Here is a 24,882-nt window from a genome sequence, read left to right as displayed (position 1 = left end):
AAAAGGGCAAGAATCCTCAATAACACTCAAGAATCATCTGTAGAATGAAATTAAGTTTTAGAAATTCTTACCAGAACATTTTCCTCAGGTGAATTAATTTAAACAGGACTTACCAGAGATGGATTCATGAATTCTTCTAAATACACCCGACACAGTTTGCGATCCCAGTCATCTGTGATGTGGCCCCCGTACATGATCTCACCAAAGAGGTAACGGAGGTCTTCCCACGGGACCTGGGGCAAAAGCATGCAAATGTTCACTTCTGATCCCAAAGCACCTGCCTCTACAGGGCCAACCAGAGGACACCTGCCCCACTAACAACATCCTGAAGCCCCTGTCGTCAGGGTCATTTAAAAGAAGAGCGGAAGGCAGGGCATAGTGGTGCACATTTGTAATTCCAGATACTTGGGAGGCTGAGGCAAGAGGATTGCAAATCTGAGGCCAGCCTTAGGAACTTAGTGAGAATCGATCTCAAAATTAAAATATTTGAGATCTGGGGATGTAGCTTAGTGGTAAAGCATCCCTAGGTTCAAATCCTGGCACCAAAATCAACAACAAAAAAAACTCCAAAACCAAACAATAACATTAAAAGAGGTACAAGTAGCATCTAAGTCTGCAGAATTTGTTGGGAGAATTATTTTTTATGAGTTCTAATATATTTGGTGAAAATTTACTAACACTGTACTTTTAATGCAGATTTCAAAGGAAATGGATTCATTCCTAGGACATGTTACAGCAGGGAAAGTTTATTTGTTCAAGATCTCATCCCCAAATCTTGAGAAGATGTTGGTTCTGAGAACCTTTGAAGTGTTACCTGTTTTTATGACCTGATTTATATCAGTTTGTATGATCTGATTCAGGAAAAGAAAGAAATAGCTGGACAATTTGAATTTGGGGCATATTTTGAATTCTATCACCTTCTGGAAGTCTCAACAAACCAATCTTGCCCCATGGGTTGACTTGAGGGCTTGGTTTATGGCCTCACTGGCCAAATGATATAAAGGTTGTAACCAATGACTGTACCATTTTTATTCAAGAATCCACTGTATCTCCTCTTCATTTGGCTTAGCAGGGTTTGAAGCCTCTCTCTGCTCCCCTTTAGCTTCTTCCAGGTTTACAAAACATGCCAGTTTGTGATGAAGCCTTCGTAGACAGGAACCTTTATACCCTTGGGGCAGTCTATTGCCTCCCAACGGTTCAAGTAAAAACGTAATTATAGCCTTCGCTTGTTGCACGATGTGACAGAACAGTACAAGTGAAATTGCTTCGACTATTCCAGTGTACTCGCTACGAGTTTATTTGAATTTGAATAAATGAACCTCAAATATGTCTTTCTTTTACCCTGACTTGATGTGAATGAGAAACAAGAGGCTAGGCTACAGCACGCTCTCTACACCATGCACCAGGTACCACTACATGGGTGGACCTTCCATAGAGCTGAAGTGGAGTAAAAGAGACCCCTTGATTTGATTTCCCCTTCTGGTTACATTTAATTAATGCCTGTTCTGGATCTTCATGAAAACTTTAATTAGCTAGAGGGTCTGTTCTTTTCAATAAGTGATTCTCTCTCGATCTTTGTGTTTCACACATACCTTCTTTTTGTAAAATTTTTTTTTAGTTGCAGATGGACACAATACTTATATTTTGTTTATTTTTATGTGGTGCTGAGGATCAAACTCAGTGCCTCGCATGTGCTAGGTAAGGGCTCTGCCATGCCACTGAGCCACAACCCCGGTCCCAACACATACCTTCTTGAAAGGGGCATTTTGAACTAAACTATGTGCACCTATTAACTTATTTCCCAAAACGTGACAGCTTGCTTTGTGATGTATAGCAAATGACTTGGATGCAGACGTTTGAGTCACACATGAGACTATGTTAAAAACCTGAAGCTGCATTTACCCTGGACCCCACTTGGAGAAGCAGCAGGACACAAGACAATTTAATTGGCCAAGCAGTGTTGCCAGACTGGGACATGAGAGCTGGAGACAAATACCTAGCAGCTCCCTTCTTGCTGCATTTCTACCTTCCATTGTATACAGGGCTCAGCTCACATAGGACAGTATTCCTGGGCTCATCTTCATGGGACAGTTATGTAGGACTTGAACTTAAGTATCAAAGGTGCCACTTATCTTTTTACTCAGAATGATTCTAATAATCAATTTTATGTGTTTAACATTATAAACAAAACAGATCAACACAAGAAAATCATTCCTTCAGTCAAAGCGTGCTTTCAGGCATGTGGACTTAGCTTTTAGTTTCATAAATTTATTTATTTATTTAGTTTTTGGAAGACACAACATCTTTATTTGTATGTGGTGCTGAGGATTGAACCCGAGCCACACGCATGCCAGGCGAGCGCGCTACCACTTGAGCCACATCCCCAGCCTCTAGTTTCATAAATTAAAAAAAAAAAAAAAAAAGATAGGGAATATTGATTGTCACAAACTATATTAAAACCATTTATTTTGGAAACAATTTGCTCAAAATTTGTTCCTTGGGAGCACATACCCATGCTGTGTACCCAGCAGTCGAATCAACACTGAAGCTTAAGAAAACACTGATAAAAACCAAAAGAACATCAAAAAACCATGCTTCCCTAGACACGTGCATGGGTGACTTTAAAGGCCCTTTATAGAACTGAGAGTTGGCTGAGAGTCCAACACCTGGTTGATTTTGACAAATATATCCCAATTTTAACAGACTTAATGGAAAAAGTTCCCCACGTGAGGATTAAACCAGGATCTCCTTCGGAACGAATGGGTCTTTTTGAAATCCAATCATGGGGTTTATAAGAGTTTACACAACTGTTCTTGATGAGGCATTCCCATTCCCATCTGTAAAACACATTTTAGCTACAAAATAAAATCATTCATCTACCTTTAACTTCAAATCAAGGGGAACGTTACTGAGAAAGTCACAACAAGGTGGCATCCTTAATACATAATAATGACATATGCGGGAAATGCACCATTATTTATACATGTGACGCACTGTAAATTGCTTCCATCATCAGAACTAATTGTAGTGATTATTAATGCAGTGTTATGAACTGTCAGAATTGCTGTATGTAATTACATTTGTGCAAATGCTTCATTACCTGCCTAATGAATCCAGCATATATGCACATGTAAACCACTGTTTTTGTTAACATAATGAAGGACATTTTTTTTTTCCACTAAGCTGCTGATGTAGAACTGTTTTGACCTATCTTATAAAGTTCGACCGTCCACTGCTGGAAAACCGTTGGTGTGGTTTATTTTCAAACTTGGCATATGTAGTGTCAGCTATTTCAGTAATAGTTTCCAAGAAAGAAATCATGGTCCATTTTTGATAATGCCTAAAGACTGACAGGTTCAGTGTACTCTTTAGAAGGTATCATCTGACCACTAGTACTTACATTGGGATTTGCCTCCAAGTAGTTGTACAGGACATTGGCACAGATGGTGAGGTCTCCAGGGTTGAAAGGATAACTCCGGCTCCAGCCTTGGGAACCAAACCTCAGTCTTCCAGCAACACAGGCATGGAAGTAGCACAAAGAAAAGAGGATGCTTTTAAACTCCTGTTCCTTGGAGCACATCTCAAGTGTATCCTGTGAGAAAAGGAAAAAAAAAAATGCATGACTATCTATATGGTTTGCAAAGGTCTGAGTTTTCAATACTCTTGTGAAGAATTCGAGGGAGATATTCTACAGAGGTAACTATAGTTCCAAGAGAGCACAAGAGGTAGCTATTTGATATTTTCGTCTCTGTTGATTTAAAAGGAATCTTCCCATTTTGCTTGTTATTTTGAGTGCTTCTAAGTTCACTAGAAAATGAGGCAATTTATTTTAACCATGGTAAGACTGCTGGATGTCATTTTTTCCCCCTGTAAAACATTTCATGGCCTTAGAATCATCATCAGTAGAATGCTAGTTAACCATAGCTATCCATTGTTCTCACCCATACATTCCTTGGTTCCACAGTAATAAAGATCATCTAGACACATGGCCACCTGCTGGAAGACTGTTTCTCACCTCCCTTCAAACCAGAGGGACCAGATAACCAAGTGTTTGTCAACAGAATTTGAGCAGAACTGATGTATATAAATTCCATGTTGTTTGCTTAATAGAAAATGGCTTACCCTCGCTGTCACTCTTTTCCCTTTTCTGAAGGCTAGAAATGATGAGAGGATAGCCTTGAGTCAGGCATGGGAGGTGGATGATGGAGGAATAGATCGGCCTAGTGTGTTTGAGAGAACAAACTGCTGTCTTGCTCGACTCACCACTGTGATATTCTCTTTGTTATAGCAGCTCAGCTTGACCTTAGCTAATACAACCACTGTGACACACAGTCTCCTTCCAATGAACTAGGAGTAAAATTTACTCTTAGGATGTGTGAATGACACAGGAAGGATTGGAAAACTTGTGCCTGTGGGAATGCCTTTGGACTAGATTAGCGGGATTTGTTTTTGAAAATGTAGAGGAAAAGTAGAATCCTAGCATGCTACACTGATCTGGTTAGAGCCCCAACAGCTGTAAAACAAGAAGGCAGAAAACAGCTGTCCAGTCTACAGTTTGAAGATGTACTTTACTCAAGGTTGGCAGTTCTAGGTGGAAAACAACAAAAAGATGTTGAGATAACTCCTGCAGCTAGTATTAGGCAGGAAGGGACAATTAGGCCACAATCTATACATTACTGTCTAGGATGTCAAACTACAGCCAGTCAAAATTTCAGATGGAGCTGACAACATGGACATTATTCAAAATATGTTTAGGATTTTTGAAAGGAGTTCAGTTCTGGTCTCCCAAGGGACTGCTGGTACTAAACCAAGTCTAGATTTTTTTTTTTTCCCTGTGGGTCAGAACCAAAAGAATGTTTACTTTCTTTCCATAATGCTTTCAATCAGAATCACAGGTACCACCACATACAGTTCTAGAATTGGCCAGGCTACGTATAGTGCAGACCCAACAAAGTCAGTAGGTCTCTCTAAATCATCAGGTCATTTTTGGTAACTTATGGGATTTGGCAATGTATAATCATCAAAAATAACTTTTCCACAATTAAACATCAAATAAAAGGCAACCTTGTAAAAGAAGAAAAGAAAAACCAAATAATTGGAATTAAGCTTGAAGGATATAAAAATATGTTCATGTGTAAGAAATTTCTAGGAGACCCACTATAAGTATCAAAATTTCACATCAGAATTATGATCTAGCAAGACATTTAACAGCCTCTTGAATGACAGATAGGTCACATAAGACCCCAAATACTATAATAGTGAAGTACATCAACTCAATCTATTATTTCATATAACTTGGTTTTATCCTCAGTTCTAAAAAGTATGTGTCAATGTCCATTTCCTTATGCTCTGATAACATAAATGCTGATGAACAAAATTATGAATCAGGTTTCTCTAAGAAAAAGTATGAGTCTACCTACCATTCCATATTTCAGGCCAGTTGTATTTTTACAAGCCAAATGATGAGCAAATTAATATCAGAAAATATACAAATAACATTGTGAACAGAGAACATGAATTTACACATACATGATAGTGCTATCTGGCCCGGAGCCTCTGGCTTCACATGCATAATTACCATTTATTTGTTTCTGCTTGCAAATTTCACAGAAATAGAAATGCATATTCTTAGTCTTAAAAAAATATGGTTATTTTAGTATGAAAAGAGCCCAAACAGTATTCCTTTCTGACATTTTTCAAAAGGCAAATGCTAATACACTGAAAGAGATGGATGTTGGTAAGCATCCTACAAAAAAAAATGGTTCCTTATGTCTTTGTCACTTTAATGATCAGATTCACATGATTATCCTAGAATTCTCAAGGGAATAAAGCACTAATATTAAGTGCCTCCAACGATAGGAGGTACATTCTAATTCGAGAGGATGAAAAATACAGATCTGATTTGATTTGAAAACTAAAGCATACAAAAACACCCAAACAGAACATTTACTTGCCTAGTCCCCTTGGGTGTTTTCCTTAGCTAAGAGGGGCATCTGGGCAACAAGAACAACTGGGACACATTTATTTAACCCACTTGGGTGACATAGCAGGTAGTATGCACCACTTTCTACTCATATCACACACTTTAATCAGACTGGGCACGGCAGCAATAGAGAATGCGCAAGGCGATTTGAAGACACGAGTAAAACTGTTACAGAGACCTCTATACCTGTCTTAATGTTTTATTGCTGATTTTTAGCTAGGCATATGATTAGGTAAATCTGCTTTTACCAGCCTCTTTTGCAGCTAGGTAATGCAATGTGATTACATTTGATCAGTAACATGAAAGGAGAAATCTTTGTCTGCCATAGTGCACTTAAAAAAGCCATATTGCAAATATTTAAATGTATAGTAGTTACCCCTTATTTGTAGTTTCACTTTCTGTACTTTCAATTACCTGTGGCCAACCACCATCCAAAAATATTAAAATTCCAGAAACAGTTCAAAAGTTTTAAATAGTTTTCATAGCACTTTGCTATAGTTACTCTATTTTATTATTAGTTGTTATTATGAATCTATTACCGTGCTGGATTTATAAACTTTATCATAGGTATATATCACAGGAAAAAATAGAGTACACAAAGGACTTGTTGCTACTCTTGGTTTCAATTAATACTGTAGTCCCATGTCATCTGTTTTCCCCCACAGATGACATGGGACTACAGTATTAATTTGTAGGAACCATCTTTTTTAAAAATACAACAAACATGTTCCCTTGGCCATCATCTTTGTTTCTTCTCTTGCCCTTCTCTTGATCACATGGACATGGGAATGGCAATACTCTCAACCACCTGGGACATGATGGGTGTATCCTAAATATAGTGCAATGGTAAGCTGTAAAAAATGTGGTTACTGACAATCTTCTGGTGACACATATGAGTTCTGAAGGGCCTGCACCCAGAACTCTCACGTGGCAGGAATATTTTTTAACCCATTTAAGCCATTGTTGTTTTGTAAGAACTTCATTTAAAAGTAGCCAACTTGAATCTGGACTGATAAAGAGTGCTGGGAGCTTATTCACAGATAGCCATGGAGGACAAGGCTGATACCCTTGAATGACATTTTAAAAACTGCATTTTACTTTCAAACATAATGACAAGTGGACATTCACTAAAGACTCTTCCTTAGACTTTTTTTTTTTTCATTTTGGATAAAATAGGTTTGAGAAGTTTAGTGGATCACGTGGGTGATCTTTCCTTTTGCTATATATGGTCAAATTTAGCCTTAACACTTAAGAGTATTCTCTTTGGGCTGCAGATGTAGCTCACTGATTGAATATTGGCCATGGGTTAGACACCCAGAAGCAAAGATAAACAAAAAAAGAGTATTCCTCCCACTAGAAAAAAAAAACAGTTCTCCTTAAAGTTCTTAAAAGTCTTTCTGACTTTCTATATGGCAGTCAGAAGAACAGCTACTTTCAAGAATAGACTAGAACGGGTGTTCTTAACTGGAGAATTCATGCATAGGCTTTGGGACAATCTTCTATCATTATATACAACATGTTTTTGAATATGCATTTTTCTAGAGAAAATATCTAAAGTATTATCAGATTCTCAAAGGGGATTCTCACCCCTCCAAAAAATAAATAAATAAACAAGCAAGCAAATAAATAAATAAATAAGAAGCTGAAGGATAATTGGGCAAAAGCATATTTGTTCAAGAGATGCCCGCTTTCATGTTTAAGACAGTTCTTTTAGGGGAATGGATAAATTGTAAATATATCGAGTTCCTCTCTTTTACACTTATTTTAGGGAAGAACTTGAAAGTGTCATAACTGATTAGAAATTATCAATTAAGAGATGATGAAAAGACAAATATATGTCTGCCATAGTGCACTTAAAAAGCCATATTGCAGATATTTAAAAGATTCAACAAGATTTTCAAATGCCTATTGCTTACACAGTCTTCTGTATATCTATAGCCTATAAATTACACAATTATTTAAGAAATTAGCCATGTTTTTCAACACTGTATTCTTAAAGTGGCCTATTATTATAATTTTCTCATAAAGTTGGTTTAGGTATTGGTCCAAAAAGTACTGGAGAACAAGTTAAGTGTGTTGGGGGGCTTCAAGGAAAATGATAACGTTTCTAATAGGGGCCTGAATAATCATCACCAAATCATGTCTATTTCTTCTTCACAACTTATTCTATTTTTAATAAGACTGCTATTTACCTAGGATTTCAAAAAAAAAAAAAAAATAGAAGGAGAGCTAGGAACGCAAAGAAATAGAAACAAAGGAAAATGAAAGACTTGGTCTTGATACAGATAGATACAATAATTTGAGTATCGAGAGTAATGGTAATTGGGCTATCATTCATGTATACACGTATTAATTTGTTTTATTTTGAAAGGAAATTAAAATATAAATAAGAAGCTATCATGATTATAATCTGAAAAAAAGGGGGGACTTTGAATTTAGTAATATAAATGAGATCTGATGGTTGGGATTGTAGCTCAGTGGTAGAGCGCTTGCCTAGCATGTGTGAGGCTCTGGGTTTGATCCTCAGCATCACATAAAAATAAATAAATAAAATAAAGGTATTGCATTCATCTACAACTAAAAAAAGAAAAACCAGATCTGAAACATCATACTGAAACTTTTTCCTTGTCATCACAGTCAAGGAACTGTTACTGTGTTAACATATATTTATGAGGATTGTGTGCATCCTAATCCTGTGCCAAAGACAGTTTAGTAATAAATTATTCTTAAGTACTACTGGCACAATTATAAAGAAAAACTTCACATGATGGTTTCACTCCACTTCTTGGAACATAATTTGCATAAAATTTGTGACAACTAGGCAGTGAAATGTGGTAAAAAAAAAATCTTTTCCTTTTTCTGTGGTAAGAGATACTAGTTTGAGAAAGTTCCTCAAGCATTATTGAGTTTATATATCTTATACATGTGGCTATAGTTTTCGTGGGAAAATTAAATATATTTCTGAGTCATCAGACTAGGGCAGTTCTTTTAAGAAACTAAGACACAGACACAGACACACACACACACACACACACTCTACACACATTCATACACACCTCCCCTCAGAGCTGTTAACACCAATCCTCTGAGACACATGAGTTGAAGATGGTCTCTAGAGTCTTGTGAGAACTCTGATTTTATTGTCAGATCAGGTTGCTTCTGCTTTCTTACCGGATCAAAGTTGTACAGAGCAGCATGCAAATTGGCTAGCATTCCTGTGGGAGGCTCATTGGTGATCTTAATGGAATTTTCCAGAAGTCCTTGAGGGATGATGTGCTCATCGGGTGTACGGGCAGACTCAGCACTCATGAACACCCTGTAATCTTCATGGCTTCCATGGCTGTATCTTTCAAGAAGTTTCTCCAAGGTTCCTAACCATTTTGCTACCAAATGGACATTCTGAAAGACAGTATGGCTTATGATTCCTATAAAATTTTAGCATATTACTTGAATTCTAGTATCAGAACTTTTTCTAACATATATATACACACAAGCATATATGTGTGTGTGTTTAAAACTCAGAACAATGACTTACATTTTCTTTTTTTTATGTTAGAAAAGGGGGGAAAAGGTAAAACAGTTGAATATTGAATATATTAAATGTTTCACATTGAATTTGTCATTGTAAACCAGAATGTCCTCCTAAACATGTACCTACTTCAAATATTTATTGTTAAGAATGAATGTGTGTATTTGTAACATGACATTGTTCTTAAATTAAAGAGCTGTCAAAAGCTACACACACAAAACCACAAACACCACCACCATCATCACAATTATCTTGTGATTCACAAATGTGCTCTTTCAACACTAAACACTCACGGGTGGAGACTGGTCATTGGTACTGGAGGAGAGGTCTGAAGGCTGTATCTGATATGCCCTCCAGTTTTGGAGACGTTTTGAAACAGTGACTAAAACATCACACCCAGGGACACATAATTATTTCCAACAAGAAAAATGTTTAAGATTATAATATGTACAGAAATAGAGAGGGCGAAGGCAAACAAGGAAGGGAATAGTAACGTAGGCATTCTTTGAAATTTTTGTTGTAGGAAGACCTATGCCAATTCAGTTGTTCACATCATTAGGCTTTTATTCCCATAGCAAATACTGAACATTGCCAGGAGTCCTGGGCTGAACTATGTCCCTTCCAAAACTCAGGTGTGAAAGCAATAACTTCCAGTACTTCACAATGCAATTAGTATTCAGAGATGGAGTCTTTCAAAGAGGTAATTAAGACTAAATAAAGTCATATGTCCCCATATGACTGATGCCTTGATAAAACCAGATAAAGACATAGGCAAGTTTGACCATCTATAAGTCAGGGAGGGAGGTGTCAGAGGAAACCAGACCAGTTGTCACCTTGATCTCATACTTCCAGCCTCCAGAACTGCAAGAAATTAAATTTCTGTGGATTAAGTCATGCAGTCTATGACACCTTGACTTGGCAGCCCTGGAAATGAATCCAGTAAAGACCCAAGTTTCCTCTCCTACATGCTTGCTATGGGGTTCTAACAAGAGTTCTTCTCATACCTAAGTATACCAATCAGGAAAGTGAGTAACAAAACCCGTTTTCTAAGTTCAATTATGTCCTGTCTTTTGGACCACAGCTACCTCTTGAGTAGCTGGGACTCCAGGCACATACCACCACACACACCTGGCTCTAATCATAGGCTCTTTTGAGGATGACTGTACCCCTTCTACTCTTTTCTCCAGTACTGAGCTCTTGGGTGCATGAGAACTCTCAATAGATTCTTTCTTTTGGGGAAGATTTCAGTATTTTTGAAGTAGATGAGCAATAACTGCTGTCTCTGGGGGAAAAAACAAACCTCCACTCTAGCACATCTGATTCTGAGCCTCAGGAGGGGAAGCATCACCATCCCAAGTCCCAAGCTCTCTATCAAGGTCATCTGAGCAGTGGGTATTATTAATACAGAAGGATATATTCCTACAGATGAAAGCCTCCTTGGACTCTGGGCAGCTTCATTATGAACCCAGTTGATTTCAAGCAAAATACAACATGTGTCAACATACTGGATGCTAGAGGTTCTATGGGAAACAATACTTATCTGTGGAGCTTTACTGTAACGATTGGAGATAAGGTATCCTGTGATCACCTACTCAAGGTAATCTTCGGGATCATTGTGTCTCAAATCAAATGGCTGCTGCCAGACCTGCTGACAGCTAGAGGGGCTTGCCTGAGGAGTCAGCACAGCTCCCAGGGGCCCCTGGAGATGGCCTGTGCTCCATGGGCTCCTGTTAGAATCCCTGGCTAAGAAAACCACCCTAGAAGATTCTACCATTTAGTGGAATCACATACCTGTGTAATGCCAACCCTAGAAGGGAGGAAGGAATGATCTAATCTCCTTAATTTACAAACCAAGAGAAAGCTACCCAAATGCTTAGGGGCAGTGAGAGTTGTATAAATGTGTGTGTGTGTATACACACTGGACTCTGTCAACGTTAAAGCAACATGCAACTTCTGCTACTACCATAGCAACAGGGTGGCAATCTCTAGGAGCCTGTTTGTCCTCAAGTGCTACAGTAGTGTTGCAGACATCTGTAAGTCAGGAGACAAATGGGATTCTTCCTAATATTTAAAAATTTTAAAGCACTAGGCAGGCTCTCCAAGGAAGAGAATCATCCCTCTCAGCAGAGTCCCTAATTCCCATAGAGGTATCATGAATGTGAGAGTGCTCACCTGGCTCCTTGAATCCCCATGTGTGATGATGAGAAACCCCTTCCCCCCTCTCTGGGCAGTGTGGCTCTGCATTATCCTGTGTTCATGCTCAGTGTTTTCCGGGGGGGGGGGAAATATATATATATATATATATATATATTTTTTTTTTTTTTTTTTTTTCTGGTGGGGGGCAAGGACCAAGGATTGAATTCAGGGGCACTCGACCACTGAGTCACAACCCCAGCCTTATTTTGTATTTTATTTAGATACAGGGTCTCATTGAGTTGTTTAGCAACTCACTTTTGCTGAAGCTGGCTTTGAACTCAGCCTCTCAAACCTCTGGGATTATAGGCATGTGCCACTGTGCCCAGTCACTTTCTAGGAAGACTTAATACTCACTTGGAGCATGACCCAGTGTCCTCCTCTGGAAGCTTTCTGCAGTGCCATTTCAGCCACGGTCTCTTGACCTTGTCCTAAAGACACATTGTGGAATTTTCCTGAGTCAATTGTAAACCCAAGTCTTTTGCCTGTGGGGGAATACAACATGGCGAGAGGAAATGTCAGTGGAAAAGAGGTGAGGAGAGTCTGAATTTAGTGATCTAATGTACATCGGTGGTCACTGCTGCCATCTTCCAGGTCACCTTCCTGGAGAATCTGAACTAGACCTCTGTGGTTTCCACAAGTGGCTTTGTGAGCTCTCCACAGCTGCCTTCCCGCAAGCATTAGAAAAGCCTGTGGAAGTCAGTTCCTTTGGATTTATGATAATAAAGCTTTTGACATTTTGATAGATGGCAGCATTGTTAGGGAGCTTTCTAAACTCCTGCAGGAGTAGCAAAGCATTTCCCTCATATAAAGGAGCAACATGTGGTAGATATCACATTTTTTTTTTTGAAGGATGGGTTCATTGGGTAAATGCACAAGCTCTCACCTTGTGAGGCCGCATTTAAATTGAGCACAGTCAGGTCACAGCTACATTAACCTGGTATTCCTGGTGTAGACCGTGGGGAATAGTAATCCGCAGCACAAAGCGCCAGTGCCTTGCACAATCAAATAGACTTGCTCTAATGACCATTATTTAGTTACAGGGGGCACAAGATTATATGAGCATGGAGAAAATTGCCCTCTGGCCCTCATCTACTCAAAAGGTGGGAAACAGTACAAAAGAAACTTGCATGATGCCAACCAGATGAATGTTCCATTTGAACATTTCTTCAGACTGCAGTGTTATTAGTCTTACATTTTCCATACACCCAATCTCCAACAAATGAAAAAAAAAAAAAAAAGACAACTGTGAACAGAAAGGAAGGGCATGTGGGCAGCAGGTAAAAGATAGGGAGGAAGGGCAGGCCAGTAAGCCCCCTGGCCACTCACCAAGCACCTCAAGGTCTTTAAGGGCATCCACCCCTGGAGACAGGATGAAGAATACTGGCGTGGCTGGGCTGCTTTCTTCAAATGCTTTTCCTAAATCCAATCTGGTCCTCTCCACATACTTTGCACCCAATTTTTCCTCCACAAAATTTCTATTAAAAAAAGAATATGCTAAAACATGATAATTGATTTCAATCTTGAAAAGCATCTTCACTTGGATCAGCCTAAATCATAAACACAGGAAAAGAAGCAAGCCACATGTATTATGTGGGGTGGCTTTTTAGAATGACTGTATGAATCCAACTAGATTTATGCAGGAGGTGTATCCATGAAACCCCTCTGTACTTATGAAACTCGGAAAAGCAGAGGCCTACATTCTGTTTGGGGGGCTTCTGAGATTACCCCCCCCCAGTACCATCACCTGCCTGCATATGGTTTTGTATCCCCCAAATCCCCTGCCAGATTCCCCGATTACTTATTAACAGTTCATTAGATTTGCCACAGTGCAATTTTCCAGCCTGCTGGGCTTCTCATGAATATACAAATGCTTTTTGGGGTGTTTCTAACACAGGGAAGCTCAATTAAGCAGAGATTATTTTCCAGCAGCATCAGATTTAGCAGAAAGTAAGTACTACTAAGCAGAATTAACTTGTAAAGTAGGGATCAGCAGAGGTTTCTGCAAAGGGAAAATTGGCTGAACTAGACAAAGCAAAGGAAAAAACTGAGGTACATGAACACTACTGAAGAAAGAGGAGCACAACAGGGGAGGAAGTCAAGAACTCTTAGGTTGGTGAACTCAAATTAGAATAAGACTTGTGTGAATTAAGCAGCATATTACCATTTAGAAGCCAAAAGGGCAAAGAAAAAGGACACTGGAATAGAGATGTAGACAAGGATTTCTGCTTTTAAATTGCATTGGTTGTAAAGTTATAGGATTCTGAGTTGCTCCATAAAAGGATCTTTTTTTTTTTTTTTTGGTCTGACATGCTAAATCTTCAGAGCCAAAATGCTACCACTGAATAAAGATGATGGAAATTGTTCTTGGATAATGCATGTTCCCGGCCTTTGAACTCTGCTGACACCATCTCTCTTCTAAGAATATTTCCATCAGATTCCCCATCTCCCCTTCTGATTTCAAAATTGAGCTTTTCAAGAAGGATATATGCTGGTTCTGCCAATAGACCAGCACACTGTTGAGTGGTTAGTGAATTTTAACAATAGCACTGATTGAAACATCAAAATCTCAGCAGAATCACACCACATCAAAATGGACAGTTGACACTTCCACCAATCCCCCCTAACCCCTAGGACCAAGTTTCCTCCATGTTAACTTGCATTTCCAGAAGTGTCAGCTTCCCTACCTGAGAGCGTATGTCATCCTGTCCGGGCGCACTGCTCTTAAAATAATCAGTTTCTGTATCCAACTTTTCTTCTTCCATTCTTGTGGTAACTTTTCTTTTTCTGGACACTCAGATTCAACCCACTTTCTCCACTGCTTGGAAGATCCTTCCACATCTCTGTCTATGCCTCGAAATTCTTCCATAAGGGCAAGTGCCTGGTGTACAAAAGGAAACGGATGGGAACAGCAGCTTCCAGCCTGAGAGACTTGAGGGTGATCTAGTCCCCTCTCAGCACATCATGCTGGCCAGTCTTCATTCTCCCCTCCAGATCTACTCTCTCTTTTCCTAAGGGTGATCTCTAAGGATAATGTCAGCCAAGTTCCCCATTCCTTTTGCCGGGTTTGGCCAAAGGTAAGCAGTTGCAGCAGACTGGGGGCTGGAGAGAGAGGGGCAGGGTTTTTCTTTGCCGGCTCTTTCCCGCTGGGATGTCTTTGGCAATGACAATATTAGCTCTCTCCCATAACTTCATTTCTCAGAAGTTCCAAGAGCTCCTTTCTCTCTTATTTTCTTCCCCATCCCTTGTTCACTCTTCTCCATCCCTGGTTCATTCTTGCCCTCAATATAAAAATATATTCTTTGATAAACTCTATCACCCATTTGAATGTGCTATTTTCTGCAGAGATCACATTTCAACAATAAAAAATACGAATTAAAAAACCAAGGGATATAGTTCAGCGGTAGCACACCCTGGGGTTCAATTCTCAGTTCCACAAACAAGAAAGATAAAACAGAAAACAAAATACTAGGGTTTTTTCTTTTCTTTTTTTGTGGGGTGGGGAGTTGGTGTCCTAGGGATTGAACCTAGGGATGCTTTACCACCGAGCCACATCCTCAGTGCTTTTTATATCTTATTTGAAGACAGGGTCTCACTAAGTGGTCGAGGGTCCTGCTAACTTGCTGTAGATGCCCTTCAACTTGTGATCCTCCTGCCCCAGACTCCCATGTGGCTGGGATTATAGGTATGTGCCACTGTGCTAGCCAAAACTAGTTTTTAAAAATAAAATCTTAATGTAATATAAAAAAATAAGACATAACATTTTTTAAAAATTGTGTTTAGTTGTCAATGGACCTTTATTTTTTTTATTTATTGATATGTGGTGCTGAGAATTGAACCGTGCCTCATACATGCTAGGCAAGCACTCTGCCACTGAGCCACGACCCCAGCCCCAGACATAACATTTTAAAAAGGATTTTTAGTTGTAGATGGACACAGTACCTTTATTTTATTTATTTATTTATATGTGGTGCTAAGAATTGAACCCAGTGCATCACACATGCTAGACAAGTGCTCTACCAGTGAGCTACAGCCCTAGCCTCATAACAGTTATTTTCAATGCATGGAAATATTTTTTTCCTTTGAACAAAAAAATGGGGCAAAGTTTAATATAGGTCAAACAGCTTTAAGGAAGTCTAGAGCCTGGGAGAATGAATTCTTTAAAACAGGATCTTCTGTTGGCACGGTGGTGCTTGCCTGTAATCCCAACAGCTCTGGAGACTGAGACAGGAGGATCATGAGTTCAAAGCCAGCCTCAGCAAAAGTTGGGCACTAAATAAGTCAGTGAGACTCTGTTTCTAAATAAAATACAAAATAGGGCTGGGGATGTGGCTCAGTGGTCAAGTGCCCCCGAGTTCAATCCCCAGTACCCCGCTGCCAAAAAAAAAAAAAAAGGAAAGTAAGGCTCTTCTGACAGAAAAATGGAATAAGGATTGATAATTGGGGTTGTAGAAGGACACTTTTTTCTTTATGATATTATTTTGCTTTAACATTTTACAATGAGAATAAACTCCTGTTTTGTTGTGCAATTTAAAAAATTTAGGAAAAGCAAAAAAATATAATTTAACAAAATGAAATGCAGAAAATAGATTTAAGTTGAAAAAACCCACATTTATATAACTTGACTTTTATCAAAGGTTCTGACTATACATAATTTTTCTACCCACACATAGGTCAAAAACTCTTTTACTTCCCAGTAAGAAATTAACCAATTTAATAATATGAATATAACAAAAGATCACATTATATAGCATGTTTTTTACAAATAAAATAGTGTCTAATATGTCACCCGTAGCTTTAAAACTATATTTCTCCTTTTGTGAGAGCTAATATTTGAAGTAATATTTAGAAATTGAGAAACCAACTTGTCAATGTACCTTAATAGCACTCCATGACTGAGTCGTTAGAAAGTCGAGGGGACTTAGACAGGTGTGTTCAACTGGAAAGCGGAGCAGAAAATCCAGTTCAAGGGGGTCGACCTCTTTCTTTCTCAACAAAATCTTGAATACACAAAATTGAAAACGATCATGAGGTTTACATGGAAATCACCACCCAGGAAGCAGTCACCAGGGAAGATATGCCTGAATCGGCAGAGCCAAATCTGCTGGGATTCTGGCAAGCATCTATTCTATGGGTGAAATAAAGATTCTGAGAGTATGTCCATAATCGCAAAACCATTCCTGGAAATGTGATTAAAAAAAATAACTGCAAAGGCTGACTTATTCAAATTCTTTTTATTATTTATTTTTATGTGGTGCTGAGGATCAAACTCAGGGCCTTGCACATGCTAGGTGAGCGCTCTACCTCTGAGCCATAACCCCAGCCCTGCTTTATTCCAATTCTAATGATGATGGCTATTAGCAACATATTTGAAATATGCTTTATATTTAATCTTCTATTAAGGTATAAATTTATCTTAAATTTGTGATAGAAAATGAGAAAGCCTCTGGTGACAATAGACTTAATTACTAAACAGAGCAGAACTAGTATTGTAAGTTAATCTAGTATAGGTGCTATATTCAATAAGCTGCAAGGAACATAAAAGATCTTTCTTATATGTGAGATTATCTTGAGTAAAGCTCAAAATTGTTTAACAAACATAATTAACTTGAATAAACTTTAAACAGTCTGGTTGTAGAGCTCATAAGTTCATAGTACATTTTGGAGGCAAAAATGAAGCATTCCTAATTTCCATGTAGAAATATAATACCTCTATAGTTAAACAGATGAGTTTTATGCTATCTAAAAAAATCTAGATATTTTCAAAATTCATTAAACTATCTTAGTGAATAATTAATTTTTATTAATTCAGTTTATTTCAACAGTGAGTAATCATCCATATAGATAATGAAGATCTCATTTACATAGATTGACAGGAGTTGAGATAGATTCTACTTTATGGCATCCAAGAGGAAGTTTTAAATAGATGTGTGTATCATGTATTATCATGCCTGACTCTTTCCTGTTAATTAACAATAGGTATTTCATTTTGTAATGCCTTGTTCCTGTTTATCACATGCATTCAAAAACATCTACACTTATATTCTTAGAGAACCTAAGGGCATCTGTGATTATCAAAAACATCAAAAGGGAAGTGGTAGCTTATTATTATGCACATCAGGTGCTTACTAAATGTCATTTCTGGGCAAGGTCCTTTGGAAGACACGAAACAGGCAAGGCACAAATCTTCTCTCAAGGTTTTGAGGGACAGGAAGAACCATATCGCAAACTAGTTAATAAAAGATAACAGGCTTGTTTCATCTGAACCTGGAGCTTGAAGTTGAATTATTTTTCCTTCTTTTTCTTACCACAGACACCTTAATTCCCACTTAAGCTTCCTTTTTAATCTTCCATATGAAAAAGATTAAAAGGGAAGCTGGTCTCATGAAGATGGGACATTAAGCCTAGAAGGTAATTTATTTACACATTTTTTTTGTGACAAATAATATTATATATTTATGGGACAAAATGTGTTGTTTGATATATGTTTACATTGTAAAATGGTTAAATAAAGCTAATTAACGCATCTATCACCTCATAATCATTTTTTGCAGTGAGAACATTTAACCTAAAACATTACCCTTTTTGCTATTTTGAAACATACATTATTATTGACTATTTGCAAAGGAATACTATGCAACCTTTAAAAATAAAATTATGTCATTTGCAACAATATGGATAAACCATTCATTGTTATTTATTTATTTATTTATTTTTATTGGTTGTTCAAAACATTACAAAACTCTTGACATATAATATTTCATACATTAGATTCAAGTGGGTTATGAACTCCCATTTTTACCCCATATACAGATTGCAGAATCACATCGGCTACACATCCACATTTTTACATAATGCCATATTAGTAACTGTTGTATTCTACTACCTTTCCTATCCTCTACTATCCCCCCTCCCCTCCCCTCCCATCTTCTCTCTCTACCCCATCTACTGTAATTCATTTCTCTCCTTGTTTTTTTTTTCCCATTCCCCTCATAACCTCTTATATGTAATTTTGTATATCAATGAGGGTCTCCTTCCATTTCCATGCAATTTCCCTTTTCTCTACCTTTCCCTCCCACCTCATGTCTCTGTTTAATGTTAATCTTTTCCTCCTGCTCTTCCTCCCTGCTCTGTTCTTAGTTGCTCTCATTATATCAAAGAAGACATTTGGCATTTGTTTTTTAGGGATTGGCTAGCTTCACTTAGCATATCTGCTCTAGTGCCATCCATTTCCCTGCAAATTCCATGATTTTGTCATTTTTTAGTGCTGCGTAATACTTCATTGTGTATAAATGCTACATTTTTTTTTATCCATTCATCTATTGAAGGGCATCTAGGTTGGTTCCACAGTCTAGCTATTGTGAATTGTGCTGCTATGAATATCAATGTGGCAGTATCCCTGTAGTACGCTCTTTTAAGGTCTTCAGGGAATAGTCCGAGAAGAGCAATAGCTGGGTCAAATGGTGGTTCCATTCCAAGCTTTCCCAGGAATCTCCATACTGCTTTCCAGATTGGCCGTACCAATTTGCAGTCCCACCAGCAATGTACAAGAGTACCCTTTTCCCCACATCCTCGCTAGCACTTCTTGTTGTTTGACTTCATAATGGCTGTCAATCTTACTGGAGTGAGATGGTATCTTAGGGTGGTTTTGATTTGCATTTCTCTGACTGCTAGAGATGGTGAGCATTTTTTCATGTACTTGTTGATTGATTGTATGTCCTCCTCTGAGAAGTGTCTGTTCAGGTCCTTGGCCCATTTGTTGATTGGGTTATTTGTTTTCTTATTGTTTAATTTTTTGAGTTCTTTGTATACTCTGGATATTAGGGCTCTATCTGAAGTGTGAGGAGTAAAAATTTGTTCCCAGGATGTAGGCTCCCTATTTACCTCTCTTATTGTTTCTCTTGCTGAGAAAAAACTGTTTAGTTTAAGTAAGTCCCATTTGTTGATTCTTGTTATTAACTCTTGTGCTATGGGTGTCCTATTAAGGAATTTGGAGCCCAACCCCACAATATGTAGATTGGAGCCAACTTTTTCTTCTATCAGACGCAGTGTCTCTGATTTGATATCAAGCTCCTTGATCCATTTTGAGTTAACTTTTGTGCATGGCGAGAGAAAGGCGTTTAGCTTCATTTTGTTGCATATGGATTTCCAGTTTTCCCAGCACCATTTGTTGAAGATGCTATCCTTCCTCCATTGCATGCTTTTAGCCCCTTTATCAAATATAAGGTAGTTGTAACTTTGTGGATTGGTCTCTGTGTCCTCTATTCTGTACCATTGGTCCACCCGCCTGTTTTGGTACCAGTACCATGCTGTTTTTGTTACTATTGCTCTGTAATATAGTTTGAAGTCTGGTATCGCTATACCGCCTGATTCACACTTCCTGCTTAGCATTGTTTTTGCTATTCTGGGTCTTTTATTTTTCCATATGAATTTCATGATTGCTTTCTCTATTTCTACAAGAAATGCCGTTGGGATTTTGATTGGCATTGCATTAAACCTATAGAGAACTTTTGGTAATATCGCCATTTTGATGATGTTAGTTCTGCCTATCCATGAACAGGGTATATTTTTCCATCTTCTAAGATCTTCTTCTATTTCTCTCTTTAGGGTTCTGTAGTTTTCATTGTATAAGTCTTTCACCTCTTTTGTTAGGTTGATTCCCAAGTATTTTATTTTTTTTGAAGATATTGTGAATGGAGTGGTTGTCCTCATTTCCATTTCAGAGGATTTGTCGCTGATATACAGGAATGCCTTTGATTTATGCGTGTTGATTTTATATCCTGCCACTTTGCTGAATTCATTTATTAGCTCTAATAGTTTCTTTGTAGACCCTTTTGGGTCTGCTAGGTATAGAATCATGTCATCTGCAAATAGTGATAATTTAAGTTCTTCTTTTCCTATTTTGATGCCTTTAATTTCTTTCGTCTGTCTAATTGCTCTGGCCAGTGTTTCGAGAACTATGTTGAACAGAAGTGGTGAGAGAGGGCATCCCTGTCTTGTTCCAGATTTTAGAGGGAATGCCTTCAATTTTTCTCCATTCAGAATGATGCTAGCCTGAGGCTTAGCATAGATAGCTTTTACAATGTTGAGGTATGTTCCTGTTATCCCTAGTTTTTCTAATGTTTTGAACATAAAGTGATGCTGTACTTTGTTGAATGCTTTTTCTGCATCTATTGAGATGATCATATGGTTCTTATCTTTAAGTCTATTGATGTGGTGAATAACATTTATTGATTTCCGTATATTGAACCATCCTTGCATCCCAGGGATGAATCCTACTTGATCATGGTGCACAATTTTTTTGATGTGTTTTGTATCTGATTTGCCAGAATTTTATTGAGGATTTTTGCATCTAGGTTCATTAGAGATATTGGTCTGTAGTTTTCTTTCTTTGAGGTGTCTTTGGTTTCAGAATCAGGGTGATGTTTGGCCTCATAGAATGAATTTGGAAGAGCTCCCTCTTTTTCCATTTCCTGAAATAACTTGAAAAGTATTGGTATTAATTCTTCTTTAAAGGTTTTGTAAAACTCTGCTCTATACCCATCCGGTCCTGGGCTTTTCTTGGTTGGTAGTCTTTTGATTGCTTCTTCTACTTCATCCATTGATATTGGTCTGTTCAAATTGTGTGTATCCTCCTGACTCAGTCTGGGCAAATCATATGACTTAAGAAATTTATCAATGTCTTCACTATCTTCTATTTTATTGGAATATAGGTTTTCAAAATAATTCCTAATTATCTTCTGTATTTCTGTAGTATCTGTTGTGATGTTGCCTTTTTCATCCTGTATGTTAGTAATTTGAGTTCTCTCTCTTCTTCTCTTCATTAGCATGGCTAAGGGTCTGTCGATCTTATTTATTTTTTCAAAGAACCAACTTTTAGTTTTGTCAATTTTTTCAATAGTTTCTTTTGTTTCCATTTCGTTGATTTCCGCTCTGATTTTAATTGTTTCTTGCCTTCTGCTACATTTGCTGTTGTTTTGCTCTTCCTTTTCTAGGGCTTTGAGATGAAGTGTGAGCTCATTTATTTGTTGGTTTTTTCTTTTTTTGAGGAATGACCTCCAGGCGATGAATTTCCCTCTTAAAACTGCTTTCATTGTGTCCCATAGATTCCGATATGTTGTGTCTGTATTTTCATTTATCTCTAAGAATTTTTTTATTTCATCCTTTATGTCTTCTGTAACCCATTGATCATTCAGTAATATATTGTTCATTTTCCATGTGATGTAGGATTTTTCCTTCCTTCTTTTATCATTGATTTCCAGTTTCATTCCATTATGATCAGATAAAATGCATGGTATTATCTCCACCCCTTTATATTTACTGAGGGTTGCCCTATGGTTTAATATATGGTCTATTTTTGAGAAGGATCCATGTGCTGCTGAGAAAAAAGTATATCCACTTGATGATGGTTGATATATTCTATATATGCCAGTTAAGTCTAGGTTATTGATTGTGATATTGAGTTCTATAGTTTCTTTATTCAACTTTTGTTTGGAGGATCTGTCCAATGGTGAGAGAGGTGTGCTGAAGTCACCCATAATTATTGTGTTGTGGTCTATTTGATTCTGGAACTTGAGGAGAATTTGTTTTATGAATGTCGCAGCACCATTATTTGGTGCATAAATACTGATAATTGTTATGTCCTGTTGGTGAATGGTTCCTTTTAACAGTATATAATGTCCTTCCTTATCCCTTTTGATTAACTTAGTCTTGAAGTCGATTTTATTCGATATGAGGATGGCCACCCCTGCTTGCTTACGAGGACCGTGTGTGTGGTATATTTTTTCCCAACCTTTCACCTTCAGCCTGTGTATGTCTTTTCCAATCAGATGTGTCTCCTGGAGGCAGCATATTGTTGGATTTGATTTTTAATCCATGTTACCAGCCTATGTCGCTTTTTTGGAGAGTTTAGGCCATTAACATTTAGAGTTACTATTGATAGATGGTTTGTACTTCCAGCCATGTTTGATTATTTATCTTTTTTTTTTTTTTAATTTAGTTTGTTTCTCCATGATTAGCTTTCCCCCTGCCCTCTGTCTTTACTGAGGCACTTCCCACTGATGGTTTTGGTTATTGTTTTTCATTTCTTCCTCGTGTAGTGTTTTGCTCAAGATGCTTTGCAATGCTGGTTTTCTGGCTGCAAATTCTTTTAGCTTTTGTTTATCATGAAAGATTTTTATTTCGTTGTCATACCTGAAGCTTAATTTTGCTGGATACAAAATTCTTGGTTGGCATCCATTGTCTTTCAGTGTTTGAAATACGTTGTTCCAGGATCTTCTCGCTTTCAGCGTCTGTGATGAAAAATCCGTTGTTAACCTTATTGGTTTACCCCTGAATGTAATCTGCCTCCTTTCTCTTGTAGCTTTTAATATTTTCTCTTTGTTCTGTATATTGGATATCTTCATAACAATGTGTCTTGGCGTTGGTCTAATGTGATTTTGTATGCTCGGTGTCCTGTATGCATCTACAATTTGTATATCTGTTTCCTTTTTTATTTCTGGAAAGTTTTCTATAATTATTTCATTCAGCAGGTTGCTCATTCCCTTGGTTTGAACCTCTATACCTTCCTCTATCCTGATGACTCTTAAGTTTGGTTTTTTTATGTTATCCCATATCTCTTGGATGTTTTTCTCGTGATTTTTTACCAGCCTTTCTGAGTTGGCTAGACTCTTTTCAAGATGATATATTTTGTCTTCATTATCTGATGTTCTGGCTTCTACTTGCTCCACTCTGTTAGTGATACTCTCATTTGAGTTTTCAATTTGGTTTATAGTTTCCTTCATTTCTAGAATAATTGTTTGATTTTTTTATAATATCTATCTCCTGATAAAGATGCTTAATTTTTTTCTTTTATCTGTTTATGTAATTCATTTTTAATGTGTTCTTTCACTGTTTGAATTTGCTGTCTCATATCCTCTTTAAGGTTCCATTCCATCTGTCTAAGGTAATCCTTGAGTTCTTTATTTGACCATTTTTCTGATGCCTCTAGGTCCTCCTGAATATTTAGGCTGTCCTGCATTGTTTGTACTCCTTTTCTTCCTTGCTTTTTCATGCTGCTCATGTTACTTCTTGTTCTGTTTGACTGCTGAGTTACTGTTTACTCCTATAAATTTATTTGATGCTTGGGAGGAAAGGTATTAGAAGGGAAGGGAAGAAGTCACTGTCACCGCCGGTTTCAATGGAGTTATCTCCTCCGCCGCATTCTGGTGACGTCAGTTCTCTGCCATGGTGGTATCCCATGCAAATGGCGACAGTTCGTTCCCTTTACCGGGTGACCAATGCAATGGGTGGGTCCTGACTGGGTCTCTCAAGCCCCGTTTCAATCCTGTGGCCACTGCCTATGAAGGCTCAGTTGGCATTAACCTCCGTAGGTTCAGAAGGGCCAACCAGTTGTTTCAGCGGGATCATTTAGTGCTGAGTCACAGCAGTTTGTCTGCGAGAAGCAGGCGAACGGGAGCTTGAATTCAGCCGATCCGGGCTCAGTGTGTGTTCTGAGAGGCCCAGACTGTTTGCCCCAGATCCATGTCAGCTCAGCATTGCCTAGTGATCCTGAGCAAACAGCATTTAGACGGTTTACAACTCCCTATGCCCACACAGCTGAAGAGGTCAGAGACTTGATCTCTCTGCACCCGCCGCCATGTTGGATCTCCCATTCATTGTTTTTTAAAAGGACTCTGAGATGTCCTTGGACCTCTTAGATTCAGACTCAAAATCCTAATCTTTTAATACATACATATATATATATATGAGAATGCACATATAAATATACAAACATATATATGTACATATATATTATATATTATATATACATACATATGTGTGTGTGTGTGTGTGTGTGTATATATATATATATATATATATATATTATATATATATATATTGTAGTTGAACACAATACCTTTATTTATTTTTATATGGTGTTGAGAATCGAACCCAGTGCCTCGCATGTGCTAGGCTAGCACTTAACCGCTGAGCCACAGCCCCATCCCTCAAGATCCTAATCTTAAAGGACCTTTTTGGTAGGATCTGGAAGGTTCTGGACAGGACCCAAGCATATCTGCTTAGCCAAAGCACTGTGGCCCAGGGGAGGGCTGTCACATACTCTGTTTCTCCATGAGAACCTCAGACTCTCCTCTCACTATCAAAGGCTTCCAAGAAAGGCAGCTCTGCTTTCAGT

General features: G+C 38.0%; 1 protein-coding gene across 1 annotated transcript in view; it reads right to left on the bottom strand.

Annotated features, from left to right (window-relative positions):
* The window catches only part of Dnah11 (dynein axonemal heavy chain 11), a 318,014-nt gene that overhangs the window by 13,850 nt on the left and 279,282 nt on the right, over nucleotides 1-24,882 (bottom strand). Inside the window, exons 70-76 of the mRNA XM_027932705.3 lie at nucleotides 16,583-16,705; nucleotides 14,393-14,586; nucleotides 13,035-13,183; nucleotides 12,063-12,190; nucleotides 9,155-9,382; nucleotides 3,401-3,592; nucleotides 114-233 (exon numbers count right to left, since the gene is read on the bottom strand). Of these exons, the coding sequence (XP_027788506.2) occupies nucleotides 114-233; nucleotides 3,401-3,592; nucleotides 9,155-9,382; nucleotides 12,063-12,190; nucleotides 13,035-13,183; nucleotides 14,393-14,586; nucleotides 16,583-16,705 (1,134 nt within the window). The remainder of the gene's footprint in view (nucleotides 1-113; nucleotides 234-3,400; nucleotides 3,593-9,154; nucleotides 9,383-12,062; nucleotides 12,191-13,034; nucleotides 13,184-14,392; nucleotides 14,587-16,582; nucleotides 16,706-24,882) is intronic.

Source organism: Marmota flaviventris, chromosome 1 (assembly GCF_047511675.1).
Source record: "Marmota flaviventris isolate mMarFla1 chromosome 1, mMarFla1.hap1, whole genome shotgun sequence".
In the NCBI taxonomy this organism is placed as follows: domain Eukaryota; kingdom Metazoa; phylum Chordata; class Mammalia; order Rodentia; family Sciuridae; genus Marmota; species Marmota flaviventris.
This window is presented reverse-complemented; position numbering and strand designations above follow the sequence as displayed.